This window comes from Grampus griseus (assembly GCF_964374135.1).
Source record: "Grampus griseus genome assembly, chromosome: 7".
NCBI classification, from domain to species: Eukaryota; Metazoa; Chordata; class Mammalia; order Artiodactyla; family Delphinidae; genus Grampus; species Grampus griseus.
In genome coordinates, this window is record NC_139001.1 from 55,242,781 (window position 1) to 55,269,758 (window position 26,978).

The 26,978-nt window shown below is 40.9% G+C and overlaps 1 protein-coding gene across 1 annotated transcript in view; it reads left to right on the forward strand.

Annotated features, from left to right (window-relative positions):
• Positions 1-26,978, forward strand: part of PDE11A (phosphodiesterase 11A) — a gene marked incomplete at its 3' end in the record, with an annotated part of 412,203 nt that overhangs the window by 380,941 nt on the left and 4,284 nt on the right. Inside the window, exons 18-19 of the mRNA XM_082658917.1 lie at positions 143-217; positions 5,520-5,603. Of these exons, the coding sequence (XP_082515043.1) occupies positions 143-217; positions 5,520-5,603 (159 nt within the window). The remainder of the gene's footprint in view (positions 1-142; positions 218-5,519; positions 5,604-26,978) is intronic.

A 26,978-nucleotide genomic window follows, 5' to 3' on the forward strand; every position in this document is an offset into this window, starting at 1 on the left:
AAAAGATTAATGTACTTACTCATAAGTTTTTTAAATGATTGTCTGTCTTGAAGATAGCTACCATACACATAAGCCAGAAATAACTTCTGTGTCTCGTGATGAATTACACATACCTGTCAATTTAAATATTTCTCTGTTTCAGGTGGCTGAACTTGTAACCAGCGAGTTCTTTGAACAAGGAGATCGGGAGAGAGCAGAACTCAAACTCACTCCTTCAGTAAGTTCTTCCTTTTCTTATGACGTATTTACCCTTTCAAATGACATTTTCAAAAATAACTTCAAATCGCACCTTGAAAATGGGAAAGACAGAGAATGGATTTAAGGAATCACTCTTTAAAGTTTAAAGCTTTAATTGAACTTAGATGCTAAACACTTATTCCCAGGTTTCTGATTAACAGGGCTGATCTACTTAACAAGCATTTCCTGTACTCCCACAGTGGGAGAAGTAGGCGCAAGGGAGGATCGCAGAGTAGTATTTGAATAACACAAAGCCTAGGGCTGGCATTTCATATGTAATCAGTGGCTACTTTGAAACAGAAATACAGAAAAAAATTAAAGGCAAGCAAGCTGTCCAGCCTTGATGGGCTAGAAGAGGCAGGTGCAGTAAATAATGGATATTCTGGATTTTACTTTCCAATTTTGAACTTTCCAAAATCCCAAAAGCAAATCAAGTCTCTGTTTCTTTTCCTTTTTTTGCGAAATGAAAAGTTGCATCTGGGGAACTAAGTTCTGCTGATTGAAATGCTATTTAGATTGGATTCATCCATTCAATTATTATTTGAGAATGCTTACTGTAGGCTAAGGATGATTCTGTTTTTACTAATCGGGAGACAAAGACATAAATGCCTCAGTCACCACCCTCAAGGAGAGGGCGGCCTCTTTATTCTTAATGAATGGGTAGCTTCAAACCACCCAACGACTCAAAGAATGGTCCAGAGTATTCTAAAGCCTGCCACAGCACAGAAGATTCACTGCAGCTCAAGGAATGTGTTAATTGTCAAGAATGTCTGTTTATGAGGATTCAAATCAATTCAGTTTTGAATATTTGGCTTTATTTATAAGATCTTCAAGTTTTAAAACACCTTTCTTTGCTGACATTTAAAGACAAGGAAAAGCAGCAGAACTAGCGCCTAGCTTAAAGAACTCACAGACTTACTAATTTTGACTATTCTTTATTTGTTGTTTACCTACAAAGGTCAGAAAGACTACATAAGTTAAAACACCCATCAATTATTTTAGTTTCCAAAGCAATATCTATTTATACTGTTTTCAACACATCCCTTTGTTCTTCTTTGGTGATGTCACCAAATTTGGTTACAAAATACAGATACTAGATTGGGATACATAGTTAACGTGTAAAACGTAGCACAACTCAAATTTCTGTCAACTATATGTATATCTATTTTCAAATAAAAGCTTTTCTCCTCTTTAAAAAACTGTTTCAGAGGCCTCCTCTGAAGGGTTTACAATGCAGCAAAACCACAGGTTATTTAATTAAATGAAAAAAATATGGGTCAGGGCTTCCCTGGTGGCACAGTGGTTGAGAGTCCGCCTGCCAATGCAGGGGACACGGGTTCATGACCCGGTCCGGGAGGATCCCGCATGCCGCGGAGCGGCTGGGCCCGTGGGCCATGGCCGCTGGGCCTGCGCGTCCGGAGCCTGTGCTCCATAATGGGAGAGGCCACAGCAGTGAGAGGCCCGTGTACCACAAAAAAAAAAAAAAAAAAAATGAGTCAATTGACAGCATTGGCAAGCTGGTGGGTGCAGTGGTGCAGCACTAAGGAATTTTTGTAGGCTCAGGTAGGGGTTTTTCTGGAGACATAAATGAAATTAATTTTGAGGTGGATACATAGCTGTAAGTGCTGCTCTCTCCCCACAAAAGCCTACTTAACACGGCTGATGACTATCTCCTCAGGCCTAACTGCTGTGGCAGGGCTATCCCACATTAGTGCTTTTCCAGAAATGTCTGGAAATGCACACACCCAGATTGGACACCTGCTGTGCCCATTATTCCATGATATTTAGGAATAAAATTGTCCAAGAGCCCTTTCAGGTGTCATAGTCCTAAAGGTCACCAGAGTAACTTCATGAAGACAAAGGCTAATGTGGGCAACATCCAGATTAATACTGGAAGCAGGGAGTCAGTTAACAGCACATGCTTGAACACCTTCAAGTATCAGGCATGAAGCTGGACACAGTGCATCCAGCCATGAGCAAGGCACCATCTTCCCTGCCCTCAAGAAGCTTGTCAACTGCTGGGAAATATAGACATTAAATAAATAATCACCAATAATCAATTACAAGATGCAAAATTCTGTTAAGGGAAAACGCAGGACAAAGTGGTATCTCACATACTCATCAAACATCCAGAAATGACCCCTTACAGTTATGGTCAACTGATTTTTGGCAAGGGTGCCAAGATAATGCAATGGGGGAAAAATAATCTTTTCACCAAATGGCACAGGGACAACGGGATATCACATGCAAATGAAGATGGACCCTATCTCTCACCATAGCCTAAATGACCTAAATGTTAGAGCTAAAACTATAAAACTCTTAGAAGAAAGCAAGATATAAATCTTCTGGATTGGATTTGGCAATGGTGTCTTAGATATGATACCAAAAGCACAACAAACAAAAGATAAAATAGAGAAATTGGATGTCATCAAAACTTAAAACTTTGTGTGTTGAAGGACACTATCAAGAAAGTGAAAAGACAACTCACAGAATGGGAAAAACTAGTCACAAAGCATATATCTGATATGGGCCTAGTATCTAGAATATATAACAACTATTGCAACTCAACAATAGAAAGACAACCCAATTTTTTAAATGCATAAAGGATCTGAATAAACATTCCCCTAAAGAACATATATAAATGGCCAATAAGCACATGAAAAAAAAATGTTCAAAATTATTAGTCATCAGGGAAATACAAATCAAAACCACACTGAGATACCACTTCACACCCACTAAGATGACTATAATCAAAAAGACAATAACAAGAGTTGGCAAGGATGTGGAGAAATTGGAACTTTTTGTACATTGCTGGTGGGAATTTAAATGATGCAGCTGCTTTGGAAAACAGTTTGGCAGTTCCTCAAAACATTAAACATTAGAGTTACCATGGGGCCAGCAATTCTACCTCTAGGTATAGCCCCAAGAGAAATGAAAACATACATCCACACAAAAACTTGAATGTTTGTTGTAGCATTATATATAATATCCAAAAAGTAAAAACAACCCAAATGTCCATCTACTGATGAGTGGATAAATAAAATATGGTATACAATAATGATACAAGGGAATATCATTTGGCAATAAAAATGATTGAAGTGCTGATGCATGCTTACGGGGTGAACCTTGAAAACATTATGCTAGGCGAAAGAAGCTGGTCACAAAATACCACGTATCATATGATTCTATTTACATGAAATGTGCAGAACAGGCAAATCCATAGAGGTAGAGAGTGAATTAGTGGCTGCCTATGGCTTGGGGGGTTTGAGGAAGAATGAAGAGCGACTGCTAATTGATATGTGATTTTTTTTTTCCTTGGGGCGATAAAAATGTTCTAAAATTGACTGTGGTTGGACTTCCCTGGTGGCACAGTGGTTAAGAATCCACCTGCCAATGCAGGGGACACAGGTTTGAGCCCTGGTCCTGGAAGATCTCACATACCGCAGAGCAGCTAAGCCCATGCGCCACAAGTACCGAGCCTGCACTCTAGAGCCTGCGAGCCACAACTACTGAGGCCGTGTGCCACAACTACTGAAGCCCACGCGCCTAGAGCCCGTGCTCCACAACAAGAGAAGCCACCGCAATGAGAAGCCTGTGCACTGCAACGAAGAGCAGCCTCCACTTGCTGCAACTAGAGAAAGCCCGCGGGCAGCAATAAAGACTCAACACAGCCAAAAATAAAAATAAATAAATAAATTTATTAAAAAAAAATTGTGGTAATGGTTGCACAGCTAATTGTGAATATACTAAAAACCAGTGAATTAAAAACAAAATAACTATATACTATGCACCAGTCATTAAATAAATTTAAAAATCTCAGATAACAATTAGAGCTAGAGAGGATAAAACAGAGTAATATTTTTTATTTTTATTTATTATTTACTTTTTTATTTTTTTTGCGGTACGCGGGCCTCTCACTATTTTGGCCTCTCCCGTTGCGGAGCACAGGCTCCGGACGTGCAGGCTCAGCGGCCATGGCTCACGGGCCCAGCCGCTCTGCGGCATGTGGGATCTTCCCGGACCGGAGCACGAACCCGTGTCCCCTGCATTGGCAGGCGGACTCTCAACCACTGCGCCACCAGGGAAGCCCCAGAGTAATGTTTTTTAAAGGAACATTTTGGACCAAGATTCATGCAGTTCACAAGAACTAGCCCTTCCTCCAGCATATTTCAGAGTCTTCTCCAAATGCCTAGTCCTCCTTCCTGATACTTACGTTTCACATTACAATCAAGGATGAACAGAGCCCGTAGGAGACGGTGACCTCCTCTCTAATTTGGAGGTATTTTCCTCAGCGGCGCCCTTCTATCTTCTGTGACCTCAGCAGCTAGTGATTTGGGCCCCACCCACTCCCACCCTTGTTCCTAAGTCTGAAGGATGCAGGATTTCTCAACATATCTGAACCAAGGAGATGTTGTGAATCTGCCCTCACAACCTATGTGAATGCCAAAATGATGTGGATGCCACATTTTATTTAGAAAAAAGATGAAACCTACTGTAAGACCATAGGCAGGGCAGGGTTGCTTCTTAAACCCTGGCCTTACTCCTTAGGAATAAAGGGAGGGACAGTCTCACTGGCGTAGAACAGGCAGTGTTTGTCCGAGGACTCTATCTCAGCTATCCAATTCCAACTGATTGTCTTTCTTTTTATGTCTGCCCAACGGAATATGTCACTTCTTTTTCTCTAAGTTTTCTAAACATTATAATATCATAACGTTTAAAGGCTGGGAATGAGGAGAGAATGGGTACCTGCCCCCATCATCCATCCAGTGATAGATAAAAATTTAGGAATTTATTCATGACAGGACCTTACTGAGAAACACAAAATTGTCCCCACCCTGAAAAATTAATACAAATAATTTCTATTTAAAATGAAATTGCTTTTAAGGATCTTTTCCAATCTATCCCACCCTCTCTCGCTATAAAAATAAAAGGCTGCACTATTTTTGTAGCAAAAAAACATCTCCCCTTCCTTTGACTTGTACCCAATTCCCAGTGACCTGATGACTTGATTTAGTGGCAGTTACCTATAACTGAAGACAGATTTTGGCCCCAAGGAGTTGCATGCTATAAAGTTCAAATAAATTCATTTACAAATCTCATAAAAAGAGGTGAAAATACTTTATTTCTCATTATAGATAAAGGAAAAGAAAATACGTGTAAAGATTGATTGTCATTTGTGAAGTGTTCAGTTGGTAAAAATCGGATCATTGTGACAAAGTGTTTGACAAAGCGCCTGAAAAGACTCCAGTGTAATAAAGCAAGGTTCTCCTCCCCCATTCTAGGCTATTTTTGATCGGAACCGGAAGGATGAGCTGCCTCGGTTGCAATTGGAGTGGATTGATAGCATCTGTATGCCTTTGTATCAGGTAATCATGACTTGGGAGGGTCTGTGTGTCCTGATCGAGCCAGGAAAGAAGAGTGTGTATACCGCACTTTCAGAAGTATTAGTTTTAGGACACCCTTCCAGGGTATGTGTGTTGCCTAAAGAGGTTGCAGCTTATCTTTTCTCAGATTTCTGATCGGTCCCCCGGTAAGATTTGGTACTCGGAGGCCGGAGACCCGAGTTCTTCCTGGGCCTCAACTCCCTCATCTATAAACCAAGGACAGTAATATTTTATCTCAGTATTTCCCAAACTGTGCCCCATGGGACATAAGTATCCACCCATAACTTTTCAGAAAAAGCTCTCAGGCCCAATAATTAGGGAACCTCTCCTGCACATTAAAATACTGAAGGCTCGGATAAGTCCTTTGGAAAAGAAACACGTTTAACCTTGATTAATTCTGAATTTCTCAAACATTTGACCATAGAAATCTCATTCAGTTTTTTTACGTTTTTCTTTTACTTTTATTAATATCATGTTAGACATGAGAGTTCCATGGTTTTCTGCTCTGACCCCATGGTCTGGGCCACAGGGTTTTGAAAAGCCCCTTCCATCTTACGCCTCTGTCTGAGATGCATGACAAACGGCAACCACTGAACCCTGAGCAAGGCGAACTCCCTGTTTCCAGCCCTGCTGCGTGAGTTTGGGACCCTGCTCCTGGCAAGGAGACTAGTGTCATCAGCTTTGAATGTTCACACTCCACTTTTTGAGTACAATTAGGGCTGACGTGGGTTAACACTCACAGTTTAGTGTGCATTGGCTTTTAATTCTGCTTCTAAGTATTTGCTTTCATGTGTAAAACCTGGCCAGTTCTTTACCCCCTACCTACCTCAATCAGACTGAGCTGCTGTTTTAACTTCAAAGTGAGAAACACATGCAGGGAAAGCAAAACGGCTTCATTTCTCACTCTGTCTAACTCCATTAAAAACACAGTATTGTTTTTTAAGGACCTCACAACCATTAAGTTTGAGGCTTATCTACCACTTAACTTTCGGCACTTTTAGGGACTGCTGAGCCCTGTCACATTACTCTAAAAAAAATAAAAGTAAAAACTAAAAAAACCTAGAATTCTGTCTTGAAGATGGAAATGTAATTTTTAATGACTATAAGCAACAAAAGTAAGTTCTTATTTGTATTATATTATCCATTAAATACATGACAGCATAAAATCAGACAAGTAAAGCTTTAAAAGAATCTAGAATAGATTCTTTTAGTTATACATGGGACATAATGCTCTTTTATTTAACAATGAAAGTTTGGATGAAAAATCAAGAATGATGTCTACGATATTATAAGAGGATCCTCAACTCTCTTTTGTCCCATCTGCGTCTCCCACCCTCACTCCTGTGGTGTCTCTGAATAAGCTGGGTCCCCATGTGTAAGGCACATCGCTGTTGTGTCAGGTATACCTTGCTTTGCTAAATTGACCTTGACCACCCATGTTGAATTATTTTTTAACATTATTCATTTTGCTGTGCACACTTAGGCCATAAATGAGATGAATTCTTGAAATTAATAAATTCCTTTTACTGTGGGTAAAGCTTAGGAGGATGAAGACATGTATTTGTGGGGCTGATAAATTTTTGGTATTAGTCTGAAAAGCTACTTTGGAATGAACCCAACTCCACACATCCTTCCTATGTGATTAGTTACAGTAAATGCTGGAAAGGACTCTCGTGCGCTTTTCCATGTTAATTTAAGTGTTTCATTACTGGTTCACAATCATTTGGGCTTACTTTTATACTTCCCATTAAATACTTTGAAATCTTCAGGTTAAAAAGGAAGTTACTTGAATTTCAAATGAAAATAGCAGCTTCCAGAATTTAAGGAGTAATATTAACCCATCATATTATCATTCCTGATTTTTCACATCTGTTTTACTTTACTCCCTATCTGTGACATTAGATACACCTGCTATTTTTATCCACAGGAAATTGACATATAGAAAGCTTAAGTGACACTCCCACCAAATTCGCTTTGTCCTACTCATCTGTGGCCTTGGTTTTGATGTAATGGCCTTTCTACTGCCTCACTTCACCTCTGCTGGATATCGTCCCACAATCTTTTCTTATTTAACTGGGGAAAGTCATGGCATTTAAAGAGGAATGCGGAAGGAGCTGTTTATAAAAGTTCATATTCCTACCTGCTGCTGGATCTTCTCAGTGAACAAAGCATGAAAATCATGCTCTTTTTTAAAATTCCTTATCATCACTTATTTTTTTAATTTCATGGATTTCATTTATAAATTCTTTATAATGCTTTATAATTTATATATATATATATAATATATATAATTTTGAAACCAACATTTCAAAAAGCCCTCAGACTGAAACCTTGCAGAGTGACTTTAAGTATGCCCCTTGAGAGTCCTCATTTTGTCCCATCTCAAGCAGTTGGGTGTTTTTTATTATTTAACTGTGAGAGTTAATGTGAGATTATTTAATCTCACATTAACTGTTGATGCTCCAGAAAGGTAATGGAATCCCTCAGTGGGCAGGAATCACCATGAGTACGAAGACACAAAATCTTGAGGAAATGACTCACGAAGCAAGGAAGGTCCCTGCTATGACACTGGTCAAATGTCACAATGTCTGCAGGAACTCAGGTTGTTGCTGAGAGGTCAGTTTGGGGTTTTTAATGTGAAAGTGCAGTGATAAGGAGTCTGAGAGGATAGAGGCAAATGGGAAGGTATGCAGATGGCATGAATCCCAGACTGTGAGAGACAACATAGTCTGCGTTACGGAACAGAAGAATCCAACGTGGCTTTGCTGAGTCAGTCTGGGCAGAGGGCAAAAGGATACAGAACAGTAGCTATGAGACCAAGAGATGTCATTGTAATGGCCAGGGCCCTGCTGACCCCAAGGTGGGGCAGGTTTGGGTGGCAAGAAGCCTCATGTAGAGCCCGAAGCAAAATGACACGTACATCACGATGAGGACCCCCCCCTTGCAGGAGGAGCAGTGTGGAGAGATGCGGTCCAGCAAAGGCAGAGGCCAAACAAAGGCACTGTGTGCCTGAGGCTTCTGGGCGCAGACTGGGACAGGACAGGGCTTGTGGAGGCGAGGGCGGAGGGGCAGCCGGTCAGTAGATGCAGATATGGTTTTAGTGCAGCTTTTTGACTTCTTTGACTTTCACTGGGTACATCGGTTTCACTTCATGGTTTTGAGAGGGTTGTGCTTGGTCAAAGTAGATCAAGCTCTTTCCACTTTCGCTCCAGTTTGCTGAGTTTTGTCTCTGCTCCAAGCAAAGGGTAGATTAACAATACTCTCTGGTACCTGAAGGGCTGTTTATAGGTGGAAACCCACAAAAAGTACACCGGTACATTTTGGATGCCCATTACACTTAAAATCAAAACTCTTACCTCTGGGACAACTTCAATTTCCAATCTGTGCCTGTGTTGAGGAAAAACAAGGAGAACCCCCCAAACCCCCGAAATCTATTCAATAAGTTTCCTAAGCAATCTAGCAATTGACTGAAAGTGACTGGCAGAAAATACATAGATATATCTAATAAAGTAATGGGTAGGGAAAGAGCATGCAGAGAACAGTCCCAGACCCATGGATGATTCTATAGTAGGGAGATGTGACATGCTTATATACATATGTTTATATGTGAGTATAAAATTCTCCAGAACTTGCTCATCTTTTTAAGCTTATGATTCCAAACTTTTCCTTAAAAAAAAAAATAGAAAATTGTCCTGACAGGCAGAAGTCATGATTTATCTGTGACAGCATTTAAATCAGGAAACATATAGGAAGCCAAGAGTGGGCAGGGAACCATCAAAGCGTGTTCCCCCAAGAGAAGACTAAAACCCTAGTTAGTTAGCTCTGTCCTAGCAGGGTATCTCCGAGGAATACATTGACATCTGATTCCTGTGCTTTCTGCTGTCTTTGCACCCCGCTGGGGATCCATTAGCTTGCTGCTCAACATCTTTGGAGGAATAAAAAGCAAAAAGAAAGAAAGAAAAAAAAAAACAGGCACTATCAAACTTTGAAGTCACTGCTGCACCAGCCTTAGGGATAAACAGAATACCTGATGTGGCAGCGTCACACTGAGCCTCTCTTTGCAATAGTGGGCAAAGTTTTTGCCCTTTATTTTCATTCTCAACTCAAACCTCAGTGTACCTAGAATTTCAATGATACACTGTAAATCATTATAAATCTTCTGTTTGTTAAGGATTGAGGGATTTAATTTTTATTATGAACATAATCAGATTTTCAGCTTATCTCAAACTGGCTCTTGATTTTGGAGTGTTTGACAGATAATGAAAACGGCTTGACTTGGACAGGATCTAGCTGGAATAATTCTCTCTCTCCATTAAAAGAAGAGCTAGGCAAGAGTGTTGTCTCTTTATAAAAATGTCATGGGGTTTCTGCAACAGGCAGGGCTTCTGAAGTTATGATAACAGTGATTTTTGACTTTTTTTCTGCCTTCAGCTGTAATGGTTGTTTTGGAAAATGCATTCCATCTGATGCAGTTATTAGTATGCTCTCTGGGGACTTCCCCAGCGGTCCAGTGGTTAAGACTTCACCTTCCAATGCAGGGGTTGTGGGTTTGATCCCTAGTCAGGGAGCTAAGATCCCACATGCCTTGTGGCCAAAAAACCAAAACATAAAACAGAAGAACAAATTCAATTAAGACTTAAAAAAAATTTTTTTAAATATGCTCTCTGAAAAGAAGGGAGGAAAAAAATCTTTAAAATATAGTTGAAGTTGTAGAAACTGGGAGTTAGAATTGATAAACTGGAAAAGAGGAAGTAAGGTGCTACTCCAAGACAATTTTTCTGGACACCAATAAAAGTACTTCAGAAACAACTCAGTGTTCCCCAGATGGCTCGTGCCTTGTGTTCAGGTTTTTTCAAAAAAGAAAAAGTAGTGAGCTACAGAGTGACTAGTTAGAATATAACATCATCTCCTCTTAAAAACCTACAAGGAATGGAATGTGGTTAGAGAGGGAAACAATTTCATCCCATACTTAAAAAAAAAGCAGGACACCACCCAAATCAGTTTCCTGTAAATGTTATCTGTACGACTTCTAGTATTCCTGTGAATGAGAGAAAGAAATAGTTGAGGCTGATTTCTTATTTGCCCTACAAAGGGGGGACATATATGGAATGACATCATATATAACTTGAAAAACTCAAGAAGAAAGAAAGAAAGGGAGGGAGGGAAGGAGAGAGGGAGGGAGGGAGGGAGGAAGGGAGGAAAGAAGGGAGGGAGGGAGGAAGGAAGGGAGGGAGGGAAGAAAATAACTTCCTGTATTCTCTATAATTTATATTTATCTGGCTCCACCTTTTCCTGGTGATGGGCGGGGGGGGGGGGGCGCGGTGTTCAGGGACTGGTACTTAAACTTGACAATTAAAGTATCTCAATTCCTTCCGGTTAAAACAAGTCCTTGGGAAGACTAAAATGTGAATTGTTCCCAGTCAGAACCATTTCTTCTCCCCAGCTGACATCCAGGTGCCAGGAGAGCTCACCTGTCTTTGTAAGGGTTCTGTGACTGGAGGGAGAGGGACCGAGTGCACATGCAGCCTCTGGGGTCAAGGCTTTGGGCGTGATGCCCAGCTGGCCTCTGGGACTGTGGGGTGGGCGCAGTGAGCACTTCGTGGAGGGCCTGACCACTGGCTCTGGCTGCTGCAGACCCCGGTCCATGCAGACCATGGCAAGCCGCTACCAGCTTCCTGCTCAGCTGGTTCTCTGCCATTGCTCAGCCTGTGGCACGCATGAACCCCCAGCTACTTTCTCTTCACCCTGCCATCCACACAAGAGCTTCCTCGGTTCTTTCTAATATGCCACCTGGGTAGTGCCAACTCCTTCTAGGAAAGTTCTGTCATTTTCCTGAATTAGGCTCTGAGATTCAAGAGACAAGCCTTCCCCTCACCCCCAGGGTTCGACCCCCAGGGAACACAGAGCCAGGACACTCACTTCTGATCCCATTCTCCCCCCCTCACTCCCTTTCTGTCTCTCTCCCTCCTCCTCCCCTCTCTAACACCCAGAGTGGAAAGTTTTTGAATTTCCTTTTCCTAGTTTAATGGGAACTCTCCTTATATAGTCTCCTCTGTGCTCCCCACTCCAGAACTTTGTACTCAAACTTGATGATTTGACCTAGCCAGGCTCGGTTCCTAAGAGATAGAGTTCTGGAATTTAGAAATCCCTTTTCTCACCACGCAAAGCTGGCATTGAGAGTTATTCTCTCTGAAAGCTAGGTGATGATAGTTCGCTGTTTCTAGCTGGGAACCACTGCTTGCCTGGGGGAGGAAAGCCTACTGAGCTAATGGGTGGGAAGCCACTGGCATCACGATTCAAGCAGAACGAAAATACATTGGTTTAATATTTTCAAATTATTGTCCTTGTTACATATGCTATATCCAAATCTGAGTGCTGATAGGAAAACCTGTTCAAAATTTTCTATGTACTATTAGTCAAGTACAAATGGAAGAGAAATATAAACAGTCAGAAGTGTCAGTTTTATGTAGTTTATACCCTGTCTTCCAAACTTTTGCCAAAATGATCTTCCTTTTTAAAAAAATATCAGATCATGGTATCCTCCTGCTTAAAAACCTCAGGTTACTACCACAATCTATAAGATACCTTCCAGATTCCTGGGGTTAGCCCTCTCATTCTGAGGCTCCCTGCCTCTTGGCCTCATCTCCTGTTACCCACACACCATTTGCCCCAAAGCACAGGACTCACGAACGCTTTTGTCCATTTTGCCTTTGCTTATACCTCCCTCCTTCTTCTTTCTGCCTGGAAGAGGACAGCTCAAACTGTCACCTCCTCTGTAAAACCTTTACTCCTCCTCAGCATTTCCACTCTACCTATCTCTTCATAACCACACGCAATACTCTGTGTTGTGGTCATCTTTCTGTCTGTCTTTTCTGTCTTTCTTCCCTGTTGGACTAGTTTCTTGGGACCATCATATTCTTGGTACCCAGAATGGTGCCTAAGTATATTCAAACTGCTGTTTGTTGAATAAATGAGTGAAGAAACAGAAGAGTGAACGATGAGACACTGGACACAGAATTAATAAGCAGTGGAATGTACGAAGTAGGGTTATAATGTCATTTTAAATTATCATCTGTAAATATATAAAACCTTTCATCAGAGTGTGCACTGTTATATTACTGCCCATAATCTGAAGTATATGGCCTATGATGTCTTCTTAGAAAGTGGTTTAGTTCTCATCATGGTTGAATTGGTCCTTAATTCTAGCATAAAAAGACCAGTTTATAGCCATGAATTTTTCAGGGCTTTGACTTTTTCAGCTAGGAAATACATGAAATTTTCTTTTTTCCAGCACTGGCAGAAAATATAGTCTTCTCATTATTTTAGTATTCAAGTTGATAGGGAGAGCTAGCACATACACACAGATTTCAAGAAATATTATATATTATCTAAAACACTAAATTATCATGATTAAAATATAATTGTTCGACTTAGAAGACTTTTCAGATCCTTTAGTGCCTAACAGTTATCAATACAAACACGAAATAACAATGTGCTCTGTAGGGTGAAGTGCTGAATAGCCCAGAGGGCTCATTAAGAGAAGAACATTAAAGTTCATGTCGCTTTCTGCATCAAGCATGGTATGTGGCTGGTGAAGGCATTTCACACCCTTGGCTACATCTCAGAGTTCTTCCTGAATACCTGACATGCCAGGCTGTTTGATTTGGAGAGTTTTCCACCTCCAAAAAATGACTTTGACTTGATAAAGCAACCAGCTCTGTATACATTTTCTTGTAAATAAAGTGGACTTTGGTTTATTTCACGCAGCTTTTAAAAACCTGTTCTTTATACAGTAGGACTTAATTTCTATTCATATGCATTATATGAGTTCAAAACTGCCATCATGAATCTATATTAAAACGCTGGAATCAGGTAAAAAAAAGTTACAATATACTCCCTAATAAGGCTTTTTTTTGGGGGTGGGGGGCGCGTTGGTTCTTCGTTGCTGCACGCGGGCTTTCTCTAGTTGTGGCGAGCCGGGTCTACTCTTTCGTTGTGCTGTGCTGGCTTCTCTTTGCGGTGGCTTCTCTTGTTGTGGAGCACAGGCTCTAGGCACGCAGGCTTCAGTAGATGCATCACGCGGGCTCAGTAGTTGTAGCACATGGGCTTCAGTAGTTGTGGCTCACGGGCTCTAGTGCACAGGCTCAGTAGTTGTGGCGCATGGGCTTAGTTGCTCTGCAGCATGTGGGATCTTCCCGGACCAGGGCTCGAACCTGTGTCCCCTGCATCGGCAGGCAGATTCTTAACCACTGCGCCACCAGGGAAGTCCCCTAATAAGGCTTTTGAGGGTAGAATTTAAGATAAGATCTACTTCTCCCTATCCAGCTGACCAACATAAATAACTCTTTTTAAAAGTGTTTATGCTTTGAAATCACGAAGCTAAAAATCACTTAACTGCAAGTCCATACAAGGCTTGGAATGTCGTCTTTACTTAAGTTACTTTCCAGTTCCTCAAGAAAGCGTATTTTAAACGTGGATTTACGTCTTCTTCATGGTCCTCTCTTCTGTGACTCTCTAAAGAAGAAAAAGGAAAGAAGGAAGAAAGGAAGGGAGGGAAGGAGGGAGAGGAGGGAGGGAAGAAGGGAGGGAAGAAGGGAGGGAGAAAGGGAGGAAGGGAGGGAAGGAGGGAGCGAAAGAGGGAGAAAGAGAAGAAAACTTGCATTTTTCACTAGGAAATGAATCAAGTCCTCTTTTAAAGACTGTGTTTTGCATTCTAAGTGCCTCTCCAAAATCTCTGAAATTTAAAGTTCATTTGAAGGGTCAGCATTGTTTTTGCTGCTGGGAAGTGAGGCATGAGATAAACATAAAGCATTCTTATTACGCTATTGCCAACAGAATCCTCTGTATTATTCAAAATGTCTCCTAAGAGAATTCAAGGAGGCAATATCTGGATCCTCAGCTCTCACTATTCTTATATTTCGTTATCAGAGCCGCAGCCGTAAAAATATTAAATAAATCACTCCAGGCACATTGCCCCATCTTAGCGAGCAGATGTGCTCAGAGGGAGCCAGGCTCTCAACCTCATGTACAATGAACATGGCAGCCCAGCTGTTGAGTCTGGTAGCCAGAGTCTAAAACGAAGTTAAAGACTTCTATCTGACTGAGTTTTTGGAAAAGAAGTTCAGTATTAAAGCCCATAAGAATACAAAGGTATCCTTATGCATACTTTTTCAATAAGCAGACATTTAGTGAATACTGACTATAGTGGCCACTGGATAGGGCTTAAATTTTAAAGTTTACAAAGCGCTTTTACATACACAATGTAATTTTACCCTAACCCTGTGAAGGAAGAAAATACTTCATTCTGAATCCTATAATGTCTAATAGTTTAAGTTTTATAAATGAGGAAACTGAAACCTACAGAAGCTAATGGACTTAACCAGAGTGAAGCAGTTAATACACAGCAGAGCCAGAATTTCGAAGCCAAGTCTTCTCAGCCTTACTTTGCTGCTTTTTCCCACTGCACTGCCCTGAGGAAGTGAAAGGCCATTCCATTAGTCCGGCAGTGCTCTACCTCTTTAAACCTCCCATTTACAAAGTAAAACTCTGAATTCTTCAGAGGGGAGGATACAGGGATCTGAGTAGAGATTCCAAGGAGAGTAATTGCTAGAGCACCGAATGGGCTACTGTAGGTTCTGTTCAACTGGTTACCAGAGAAATACTTTCTCAGAAAGACCTTATGTCAAATTGTCCTTGACCAAACACTTTCACCTGTAACTGAGTTGATGTTGCCAATGAAGGATGTTGGATTGACCTCCATAATTTATTCCACATCCTTCTGAGAATTCCATTCATAAAATAATATAGGAATTTTTTAAAGATACAAGCTTTCCTACGAAATGGGAAGAGGCTGGAAGAATTTTAAGGAGCATGATAGAAAAAGCCTACAATGCCTTGAACAGTTTGTAAGTAAGGGTATTAACAACGTGCGATTGAGGACCAGGAAGGAAATGAGGAGTACAGGAGAGAAAACATACATGGCCTCAGAGCACACCTAAATCGTCAAGAGCAGACTGTGGGCAGAAGGAAGGACTCACATTCTCTTTTTCCTGTGATGCCCCTTCATACTGTTGTCTACATGCAAACACATTTTCATCCAGGTACACCAGTGTATTCTGCTTTGGCCACTTAAGATAAAGTTCAAAACATGCTTCCACATCCTTAACATAGTTTTCATATTGTCCTTTGAAACAGCAGCCTAGTATTCCAAACAGTGACTTGTCATAATTTATTCAGTCATTGCCTACTTTTTTTGGTTGTTTTGTTGTTGTTTTTGCTAAGTGACATAATTCTAAAATGAGTACCTTTGTTCAATATTTTATTGATTATTTAATGCTGTTAAGTGTGATTAGAAATAATAACGTTGCATTTCTTTAAAAAAAGATATAAACTCTCAAGGACAACAGAATGTGAGAGGGCATAAGATATCCTCAAATATTGGAGGCTGGAAAGGAAGTTATGTCCCAGGATGTCTGCAGAAGGGGACATCGACAGGAAGAGAGCTTATCTGTCTTTCAGAAGGAACAGGTTCAGGACTTTAAGGGTCCAAGTTCAGCCAAGAGGGGGTCTATTAATTTCCTACAGCTGCCTAGCAAAATACAAGAAACTGGGTGGCTTAAAACAACAGAAATCTATTCTCTCACAGTTCTGGAGACCAGCAGTCAGAAATCAGGGTGTCAGAAGAGCTGGTTCTTTCTGGAGGTTCTGCGAGAGAATCCATTCCACGCCTCTCTCCTGGTTTCTGGTGGTTGCCAGCAGCCCTTGGCGTTCCTTGGCATGTAGCTGAATCCCTCCAATCTCCAACTCTGTCTTCACATGACATTCTGCCCTGTGTCTCTGTTTCCCTGTGTCTTCACATGGCCTTCTTTTATAAGGAGACCAGCCTTTGGATTTAGCTCCATATGCTCAGCTTTCTTTTCATGGTGATCACCCCTGGCTTGAAGGCTTGAATGAAAATAACTCCACTCTGCTGCTTTTTTAACACCTTTGGCCTTACAAAGTGACTTTCTTCTTGGAGCAAGTAGAATTGATGATAGTTAATATCAGCCTTTCCAAGAGTCTGAAACAAGGGAGATAGAGTATGTGGAAATGCTTCGGGAAAAGTAAACATTACATGCTAAAGCCCTCCATACATGTGAGCCATTATTCTTTTATCACCATTAATATCATCTCTAAGCTTCAATAGCCTCTGTTGGAAGTTTGGATAGTAAATAGCCAAACTGCTGGTCTCACTAAGGTGTAGTGCGTCTATAACAACATTTCCTGAGCACTTCTTATGTGCCAGGCACCAGACTGACTTTCCAAGCATTATCTGATTTAATTCTCTTAGCAATATCAAGTTAGATACTACTATCATCCCCCTTTTCAGATGTGAAAACTGAAGCTACAGAGTTTCTGTGATTTGCCCAAGAATACACAGATATTAAGTGACAGAGCTTTGATTTTTTTTTTTCTGCCTTCAAATCTGGGCTTCTAACCGATAGGACCTTACTGCCACCTGAGATGATGTGTGAGCAGGCATTAATGTTATACAAACCTCAGGTCCTTATCAGGTCCCCTGAAACAGAAGCAACACGCTGTTGTAATACTAGAATGTTCATCTAACAGTGAGCTTGCAGATCATCTGTAGATGAGGGAAGTGAAACCTTGAAAGGTCACCCGTGACCCGGCTTGACGGTGGCAAAGCTAGGTTTAGAAACCAAGACTTTTGACCTCCAGTGTAGGGTTTGTCCCAAGATACTCTGCCACGAACATATTGAAGCATATTGTCTCCAAGTGTTCAAAGCTATCCCGAGGGGACAGAGTTTAAAAAGGAAATCTATCTGAGTAGTGATGCAGATTTCAAACACACAGAAAGCAGATGGAAGCAGGGAGTTTGCTTTGAAGGACAGCATGGTGAACCAAGATGCCTCTAAGAACAGGGGAAATGGAATGAAAAGTCAGCAAACAAGGTAGAAAAGACAGCCCTGAGAGGGCCTGAGAAACTGAACAGAAAATCTGAAGGAAGATAAATGGATAATTTAACAGCCATTCAGTTTTTAAGAAAGACAAAGAACAAGCTACATTGCATCAGAAAAGGCCTAGAAATGATGATGAATGGGGCCCTTCAAATGAGTGGTGAACACAACAGAATCACAGTCGCCTGCACGATTCCCAGCTGAGGGAAAATTTGAGGAACTAAATAAGGATATGAGACTGATACGGATTGAAGAGTTTTTCAAAATCTGTTTAATGTCCAGGCAGGGGACATTGATCGCTTTTCAGAGGAAATGTTTAGGATCAATGAGGTAGTCAGCCCTTATTGGAACGTGGATGTAGGGAGAGGATTTACACACATTAGAACAGCGTGCATTAAGGTACTGAGATAATTTTTGAATCATGGTGGCAAAGCACTATATTATTTTGATCTTTATGAAATATTTATCTTTTTTATCCTCGTATTCGTAAGCTTTCTTTATTAACAATGAAATGACTTGCTATTGAGTAATTCTAACACAAGATCAAAAGTTGCTAGTTCCTTTATCAGTTCATGTTACACTTTTAAGTAGAATATTTTATTGTTAAATAGTTTATACATGCCCAGTGAACAGAATTCAAAAGGTCCAAAAGGCACAAAAGTATTAGAGAAAAGTGGTCCTCCCTCACACTCCTGTCCCCAGGTCACCCAGGTCCTCTCCCTCAGGGCAACCACTATTAAGCAATTTCATCCAAAAACAGTCTATACAAAAGCAGAAATAGTGTTTTTGGCTTTTTCTTTTATTGAGATATAGTTGGTGTGTAATACATATATGGATGTATACATATACATGTATGTGTGTGTATATATGCACATATACACATATATGAACAGTGTCTATCCTGCTCCATACCTTGTTTTCTTACACTTAATATATTTTTGAGGTCACTCCTTTTCAGTGTCCATATAGCAGCTATCACAGTCGTTTTGATGGCTGCAGAGTATTAGATCTTAAAGATGTAGAATAAATTATTTAATCAATAATTAATTATTTATGAACACTGATGTTTCTAATAATTTGCTATTATAAACAAAGTGGAATAAATATATTTGTAAATGCATCATCCTCATACTTTATTTGTAGGACAAACACCTGGAAGTGGAATTAGTGGGCATTTGGCATATGGGCATTTGAAATTTTGATGGGTATTGCCAACTTTCTCTCTGTGGAGTCTGAACCAATTTATATTTCTGCCAGCAATGGCTGAGGTGCCTCTCCTTCTACACTCTTACCAAGACAATGTGTTATCAGACTTCTTGAATTTTGCCAATATGATGGTGCAAAATCTATCTCATGGTAGTTTTAGTTTGTAATTTCCATATAATAAATGAGTCTGATCATGTTTTTAGTACAGATTTATTTACTTAGGAGCCATTTGTATTTTTTTCTGTAAACTCTCCATATTTTTGCCCATTTTTCTATTGGGCTGGTGGTCTTTTCTTATTGATTTGTAGGAGCTCACTATATATTAAAGAAATAGACCTCTATCTGTAGCAAAAGTGGCAAATATTTTTCCCAGATTCTCATATATCTTTTCACTTTGTTTATGCTATACAGAAATACATTGATTTTATGTAGTCAAATTCATCTTTTTTTTATGGCTTCTGGATTTTATGTCATACAGATCGTGACTTTCCCATTACAAAATTATAAAAAATTTTAAATTCTCAGAACTTCTTTTAGTATTTTATGGCTTCATTTTTTTATATTTATATCTATGACTCATCTGGTTTTACTTTATTTGATTGAATGTGAAGTGTGAGGTCAGATTCCAACTTTAGTTTTTTGTTAGCTACCCAGTTGTCCCATAAGTTTTTGACTAATCATTTTCCTTATGATTTAAAAGGTCACCTTCATCATATACCAAATTCCCTTAAATTTAATTCTATTTTTACTCTTTCTATTCTGTTGTATTACTCTGTCTGCCTAATCACACTCTTTTAATTAATATTGCTTTATATTTTAATAATAAGCCTAGTTTCACCTTCCCCATTACTCTTTCAGTATTTTCTAGGTATTCTTGTTTATTTTTCCATATAAGCTTTAGAATTTAGTTCAAACACAAATCTAGTTTGTCTTCTTATTGGGATGCTTATTTAATCTTAAATGATCAATATCTGAAAGTTAAATTAACGTAAAACTTCCCAACATTGAAAAGAAGAAAAACGTCGCCTATTAGGAAGTTTTTGTTCCTAAAATTCTAATGTTCCCTTCCTTAAACGACACTTCAAAAATTTAATTAAAAAAAACATTCAGAGTATTGGTCCTGTTGTCCCCACACATACAAACTTTTCCCATATCTTAGTCTGTGGGAGAGTTAGCAATGCAATAAAGCCACAATAACATACCTTCCATCAGCTCTTAAAGGTGACCCTTTCTTTGGACAAAAGGCCAGCAAATGATACACCCAGTGGTATGTGTAAAATACCCCTTTCTTTGTCTTCCTATTCGTTCTCCCCAAAATCTTTATTATGTTGTAAAATTAAGAAAAAGTAGGTTATCTTACCATATGGAGAGAGACCAGTAAAATAATAGAGGATTTTTGTCCCCAGGGATGTTCACCTAAAGACAAAACATCTCTCATGGATTCTTTGGGTCTGGTTCGCTGTCGATCTGGGGCACTGGGATGCACAGACTTTGATGGTTCCCTCTCTGTCTCAAATCTGAGCCCTGTTTGGTGCTGGCATGAGGAACACCTTTAAACTCTCACAAGAAATGCTCAGGCATCATCAGATTTGCATGGCACTCCCTAAGCAGTTCATTAGTACAAATATCAGCTAAAAAATAGCAGGGCAAATGATAATAGGGTATTCTAGAATCCATTCTAGGAGGTACCATGGTAGCTTACTGAGAACACCATTCACACTAAGGGCAAGGGATTCCACGTTTGTAAAACCCTCTCCCACACAGGCATCCTAGCCATTATGCTTGGAGAACCCTAGGGCTCAAGGCATGTGAGAAGTATACAAAAATATATATAGTAAACGCATGCTTGCACCGCAAAAAATAAATTTTTAAAATGGTTCTTTTTACACATTGAACTTTGCAAAAACAATAGATTATATATATACATATATATGTGTGTATATATATGTATATAAAATCTCAAGTGGCATAGTTTCACCAGAAAACATTACAGTGTATGGAGAGGTGGATTGTTACCATGTGGCTGTGTTTTACTTACATGTTCCAACCACCTCTTACATGAAGCCCCATTCATCAAAGGCTGTGGCTTCTGGGTCAGCAGCTATTCCTTCCAAGTCAGATGTTGGCTACACAGTGAACATGATTGATTAGCTACCAGTGTGCTCTGAAAACCCGACCAACAGGATAACCTAGGACAGAATCCTAGAGGGGCTCATTATAACAGAAGAAGCTGTCTCCTGGCTCCCGTGTACAGGAGCCATCTTTAGGCCTGCCGTGATTTACCACTTAAAACCTTTATTTTCCCAGGGTAGGCTTGAAAAGAGCCTACCTTGAAAAAAGCTGGCGTGAGGCTGCCTCCCTCCTGTGAATTTGTCCTGAAGCAGTGCCGAGGACACTAGAACCGAAAAGTTGCTCCAGTGTCCGGACACTGTAGTCAAGTGTGAGACACGTGTCATCACCAACATCCCACTGAGATCCCTCATGGGAAGACACCAGGGGCTTTGTCCTCAGGCAGGCCTGAACTGACGTTCCAGCTCTGCTGTATACTTACCCATGTAAACTTTGGCCTTTTTAAGTTGATTTCCGCAATCTCAGGTTCCGTATCTGTCACAACAGGGTCAACAATACCAATCGCTCCGCATTGTTGTGAGGTTTAATGAGCTCCCATCTGGACAGGCCCCAGGATGGCACGCGGAACACTGGACACATTCAGTACTCAGTAGTTATTAGTTCATTTTGGCAAGGTGTGTTTTACTCTCTCTCACCGAGAGCGAGTGGGTGGCCTTCAGAGTAGACTCGGCCGGACATGTCTCATTCAGTTGAACACTGTTTATAACGTGTAACATATCCAGTTTGCCAAAGGCCCCACCATTCCCAACTGTATCATGCAGCCTATTTCATTCATCAACTTTACTGGCCTGGCCCGGTGGACATTGTATTTAAAACTCTTGCCCTGTATTATGGAAATAACAATGCCGTTAATCCAAGGAGATTAAAATTCCTCCCTCATTAATTCCTAATGTTAATCTCATTTGTAAATATCATTTTCCACAAAGGAATCCCTTGAGCATGTAAATAAAATAAGCGAAACAAGGAACTTGAGAGATTAGGAAGGAAATGGAAAGGGAAAGAAAAGAGGGAGAGAAAATTTCAATAAAGCATTTTCACTTTTACAGTCCCTATTAATCTGCTTCAAACCTAGGAAAGAAAATGATGTCTTTCTTTCTAAGTTATTAGTAGTACTGTAATTAGCTTTCAGGAGATTAGAACTGATGCTACAAACATCAGTGTTACAGCTTCGCTAGACTATGCCCTTAGGATTCCGATTACAGATCTGAATCATTCTTATGTTGGATTCTAATGAGCTTGCTTGCCCTCCTCATACTAAGTATTACCTCTGTGGCTTTATCATCTTTACTACTAATTTGGGTAACTCTCTCACACTATTTAGATTTTAAGCTCTCAAATATCACTAACAAAACAGAAAGATCTGACAATATTTTTTGGCATTTGCAAAAATCAGACATAGCCAACCTGTTACTGCTGAATAGATACTACAACTGTTACTGCTGTAACAGATCTGCAGAGTTAATATCACATATAGAAAAATAGTTTTCTCAACTGGAAAGAGACTCTCACCTGATGTGATAAATGTGGAGTGACACTGAGCTTCCACTAAGGAGAAAATAACAGCTAGTTGCTGTTTTTCCTTTCTGTCTGAGTTCACCTGGTCCTTAGGAAAAACGCAGGCTAAATTGATGCCGTCACCCGGGTCCTTTGAGTCCTCCTTATTGGAAGCCGAAATCCCGTAGGTCAGCTGACTTTGCCACCAGGGGGAGTTGGCATCCTCTGTTAGGGTCTTCTGAGTCCCCATAGCATGGGCGGTTCAGACTCAGCAACCTTTAAAACCTTTTAAAGAGTCTGTTTGGCAGACTCTGGGGGTTCAAGGAGAAGAGAGATAAGTGCTAGCTGGTCCCTGACTCTCATGAACTTGGGTAGAGAGGGCTGCCCGGTGAGTATTAGCAGCAACCTTTTATGCTGGGCAAGTTGAGACTCCCTTATGCCAGCCACCAGTTCAAAGTCTGGTGGGGGGTTTCAATCTCAAGTAATTCCTGGGGGTGACAGAGAACAATAAGGGACCATAGCAAAAGGCCCATAATTTGGAGCTCAGAAACTCCCTCAAATGAGTTTGAGCAGAAATGGGAATTTGTTGGCTCAAGCAACTGGGGAGCTTAGAGGTGCGGTTGACTGGGCAGCAAGTGGCCACATCCAGAGGATTCAAAGGATATCATAAGACAGACACCCCCTTTCCTCTGCCTCCTAGTTATGTTTTGGTTTCATTCTCAACCAAGCTTTCCTCACACATCCTGGCAGCTCTAAGGTCACATGTTCATTCTAGGTATTATCATACCAAAAGAAAGAAGAAAAAGCCTCACTTCCAATAGTTCTGGGGAAAACCTTGCGAGACCTCTGATTGCCTTAGCTTGAGCCACACCCACATCCACATCCCTACACCAGTCACTGGTGTTGGTCAGGACTGAATTATGCTCCTACCCAGAGCACATGGAGTGGATTGTTACCTGAGGAAGGGTAAAGGGACCTTATATAGCCTCTGCTGTCTACTGCAGTTCACTTATAATCCACTGCCAAAAAAAGTTAACTCACAACTACACGATGCAGGGGATCAATTTATTCAAGTATCAAGATGCCTAAATCCTTTGACACCTACACAGGTAGCCATAAAATAGAGACCAACAACCTGATATCAATTCTCTCAATTAGGAATTGCATACGGCTACTAGTAACAGAGATCTGAAATCACAATAGCTTAAACAAAATAGAAATTTACTTATCTCTCTGATAAAAATAATCCAGAGAAGTCAGTTCTAGGTTGCTATGATGTGGCAGTTCCATAGCCATCAGAGACCCAGTCCCTGTTTATCTTTCCTTAGGACATGGCTGCCATACTCAAGGTTGCCTCATAGTCACAATATGGTCACTGTAGCTCCAGCCATCATGTTAATATTCCAGCAGCAAGAAGGAGATAGGGGCAAGGGCAAAAGGATGCACTTCCCAACTGAATAAACTCCCATTTAAGAGTCTTCTCAGAAGCTCTTCTTTCTGAATTCTGCTTGCACCTCCCTGGCCATTCCTAAGCTTAAGGGAGGTGGGAAGGCAACTAGCAGTCTCTGTTAGAGATACCACAGTCCTTGTGGGGTAAATGACTCCATCCCCAATGGGGCAGAAGTCATAAGCCTAGAACCTTTTAAACTCCATTCTGTTCTAGCCAGGGAAGAACCCAATAGAACACGGTGCCTGGCACAGGTACATGTGTGACATATATAAACAGTTATTACTAATTTTCCATCTTGATCAAGTTACATACTAAAGCTTTATTTTAAAGGTGGTATTTTTAATGTAAATGTCTAAAAACATTTATCCAAAGAAGTCTTGGCTCACTTCTGTGTTCACCATTATTGTTTGATTATTTGTTTTCCAAAGCAAGTTTTAAAAACTGCTGGAAGCCTCCTGTGGTAGTTAATACATTATCTTAAGTAATTTAATGCAAATTAATTTTTGCACAACCTTGGGTTTCGAAGGCCACTGAACTGGGGAGGGGAGGTTTGAGGTTTGGGGGAATCTGCTTGCTGCCTCCCATCTGGACCCACAGCCAGCTCCGTCTGCTCTCACATGTAGTAACTAACACTTCAGCTACTCCCCTGCCAAACGCACCATGTGGAGTTTAGCTTATTTCCTTACTCAGAAAAATGTTAAGATGTATAGAAAGATGTGTATTTCAGGTTTTCTAGAGACTCAAAGGGATTATTTTAGCATTTCAAAATTCTGCTTTTGTACCATAACTCAGATTTTCCATTGGGCTTTATGGTTCTTTTCTTTTCTGTGTTATTTCTGGCTTTCATTGCCTTTTAATCCCACAATTCTCCTTTTCTGGTAGGTCTTACAACACATTCATATCATATGGGAGCCACCCAAAGGTTCAGGGTAGAGAGCAGCCAGCTCGGCTGTGTGATTTTGATTGACCAGGATGGCTACAATGAGAGTTGATTGGACAGGACCCAGGGGAGGAAGCAGGGAGCCCAGGTAGGAGCTGCAGGAGGTTAAGGCAGTGGAGAAGTGAGGGCAGCCTGAAGTAGGGTGGTAGGAATGGCACTGGACTGACACACGGAGACAATCTGGAAGTAGGATTGAGAGGACTTGGTGATAGTTTGGATGCGGTGGAAGAGGCAGAGGTCATGGATGATCCATAGATTGCTGGGTTGGGCAGTTGGGTGGAGAGGTAATGCTTAGTTCCCTGAGGGAGTAAACCTGAGAGCAGAGGAGGGTTCGGAGGAAGGCGATGAGTTCAGTTCAGGACAATCAGTTCACTGGCTCTGACCTTTATGACACAATGGAAGAATAGAAGGTTGACAAGCCAATTGGGATTCTTAGCAACTACAGCATTGCAACGTGACATGTAAAATTCAGGAATATGTCAGACTCAATGATGAATAATCTTTACCTTTGGGAACCAAGAAGGATTAGCAGTTCAACAATTCACTAATTTAAAAGTTTGGGTTTGCTGCACAATTAGCCACTTCTCTCTGAAGTCACATAGCTTAAGTAGAAGCCTCCTTTGTTTCTTGGAGAGAGGTACTCTTTACACATGTGGCTGGCCAGTCTCGAGAATTCAAGAGGCTTTCAGGAGCTGCCACCACTTGCATGCGTTCTTGCCCCTTCTGTTGATGGTCTGAGCAGAGATGACACCAGCTGGTCATGTCTTCAATTACTTTCCTTTTCAAAATACCAACGCCCAAGTCAGCTTCTGGACATTCTCACCCAGGAAGTTAAATAATCATGTTAGAAAAGTGATCACATCTTCATTACAGGGATATTGCCTCAAACAAGATATATGAGAGGGGCTCCAAGTTTATTTTCATATTTTATCAAAAAATTGATATTTAAAAAATATTTTAATTTCTTTCTTCTCTGCCATGCATTGTATCTCTTAGTTTCTGATTATTTCTTTTGGGTAAGGTGGGGATGGAGGACAGCAGAAAATATAATTCTTATTGCCAACACTCTGGAAATACATGAGTCAACAATAGGAAGTAAAAACCATCTTCCCTCTTTGTCTTTTAAAAAAATAAATAACTAGCCAGCTCAGATAATTTCCTCAAAGTTTTTTAAAGGTATTAATGACATAGTTGGACATTTTCAGGGTTCAAGAAAATCTGGTTGTAATTTGGTGGTGTTCCTCTCTCCCCTCTGCAAGACTGTAGGTGCAGGGACTTTTTCTAAGAGCATGGCTTTCTCTGCTTATTCCCCTGTCCCACATCTGCCTCCATCTGTCCAGCAGTTGAGCTCCAAGAAGTGATTGTGGTCAACTAATAAGCACACATGGGGCCAGATGACAGCAGATGTGGATACTGATGGCAGTGGGAAAGCAAGAGTCACACTCCTAGCAGCTTAGCGAACTGATAAAAACAAGCTCTCAGCAATAATGGTAATAAGACAGAATACTATATTCATTTCCCAAGGGGCTCATTCTCAGGTTGCTTTTACTGCAGGATCTTGTAGCAGGTCAGAACGTACTGACCCCACTCGTCCTGGCCTTACCCCATCCTCCTGCCACTGCTCTGTGGGTGGAGTAGATGAGGGGTGCTGTTCCCAGAGATGACTGAGCTCAGAGCTAGAGATCCAAAGATACAGGCCTTGATTCCAGTCTCCCTTGGAGCTCATGGGCTAGTACCCAAGACAGAGTTGTTTAAAACGAATTATAGGGACTTCCACTGCTGGACCAGAGTAACAGGGGGAAAAGAAAACCACCAAAAAACAAAAACAAACAGAAAAATACATAAAACAACAGTTTTCAGACACTGGGCTACAGGCAACACAATACAGTGATTCCTGAGAAAGGGGAACAAATGAAATGGGCCCTCCAGGTGCCCCAGCTTACTCCCTGGGGAGGGTGTCCAGGCCACAGCACAGGGAGGGGAACCCAGGCAGAGCTCGATGGTCCCACTGAGACGAGGAGGCAGAGCCAGGAACCTGGGGAGGCCAAGGAGGTGAGAGTCCCCAGGGAAGAGCAGCAGAGAAGAGAGGGCTCCAGAGATCTGCAGAGGCCCCTTGAGTCTTCGGTGCTGTTCACCCCAGGCATGTGAGGAAACCACTGATGCTGGAGAGCACCAGCAAA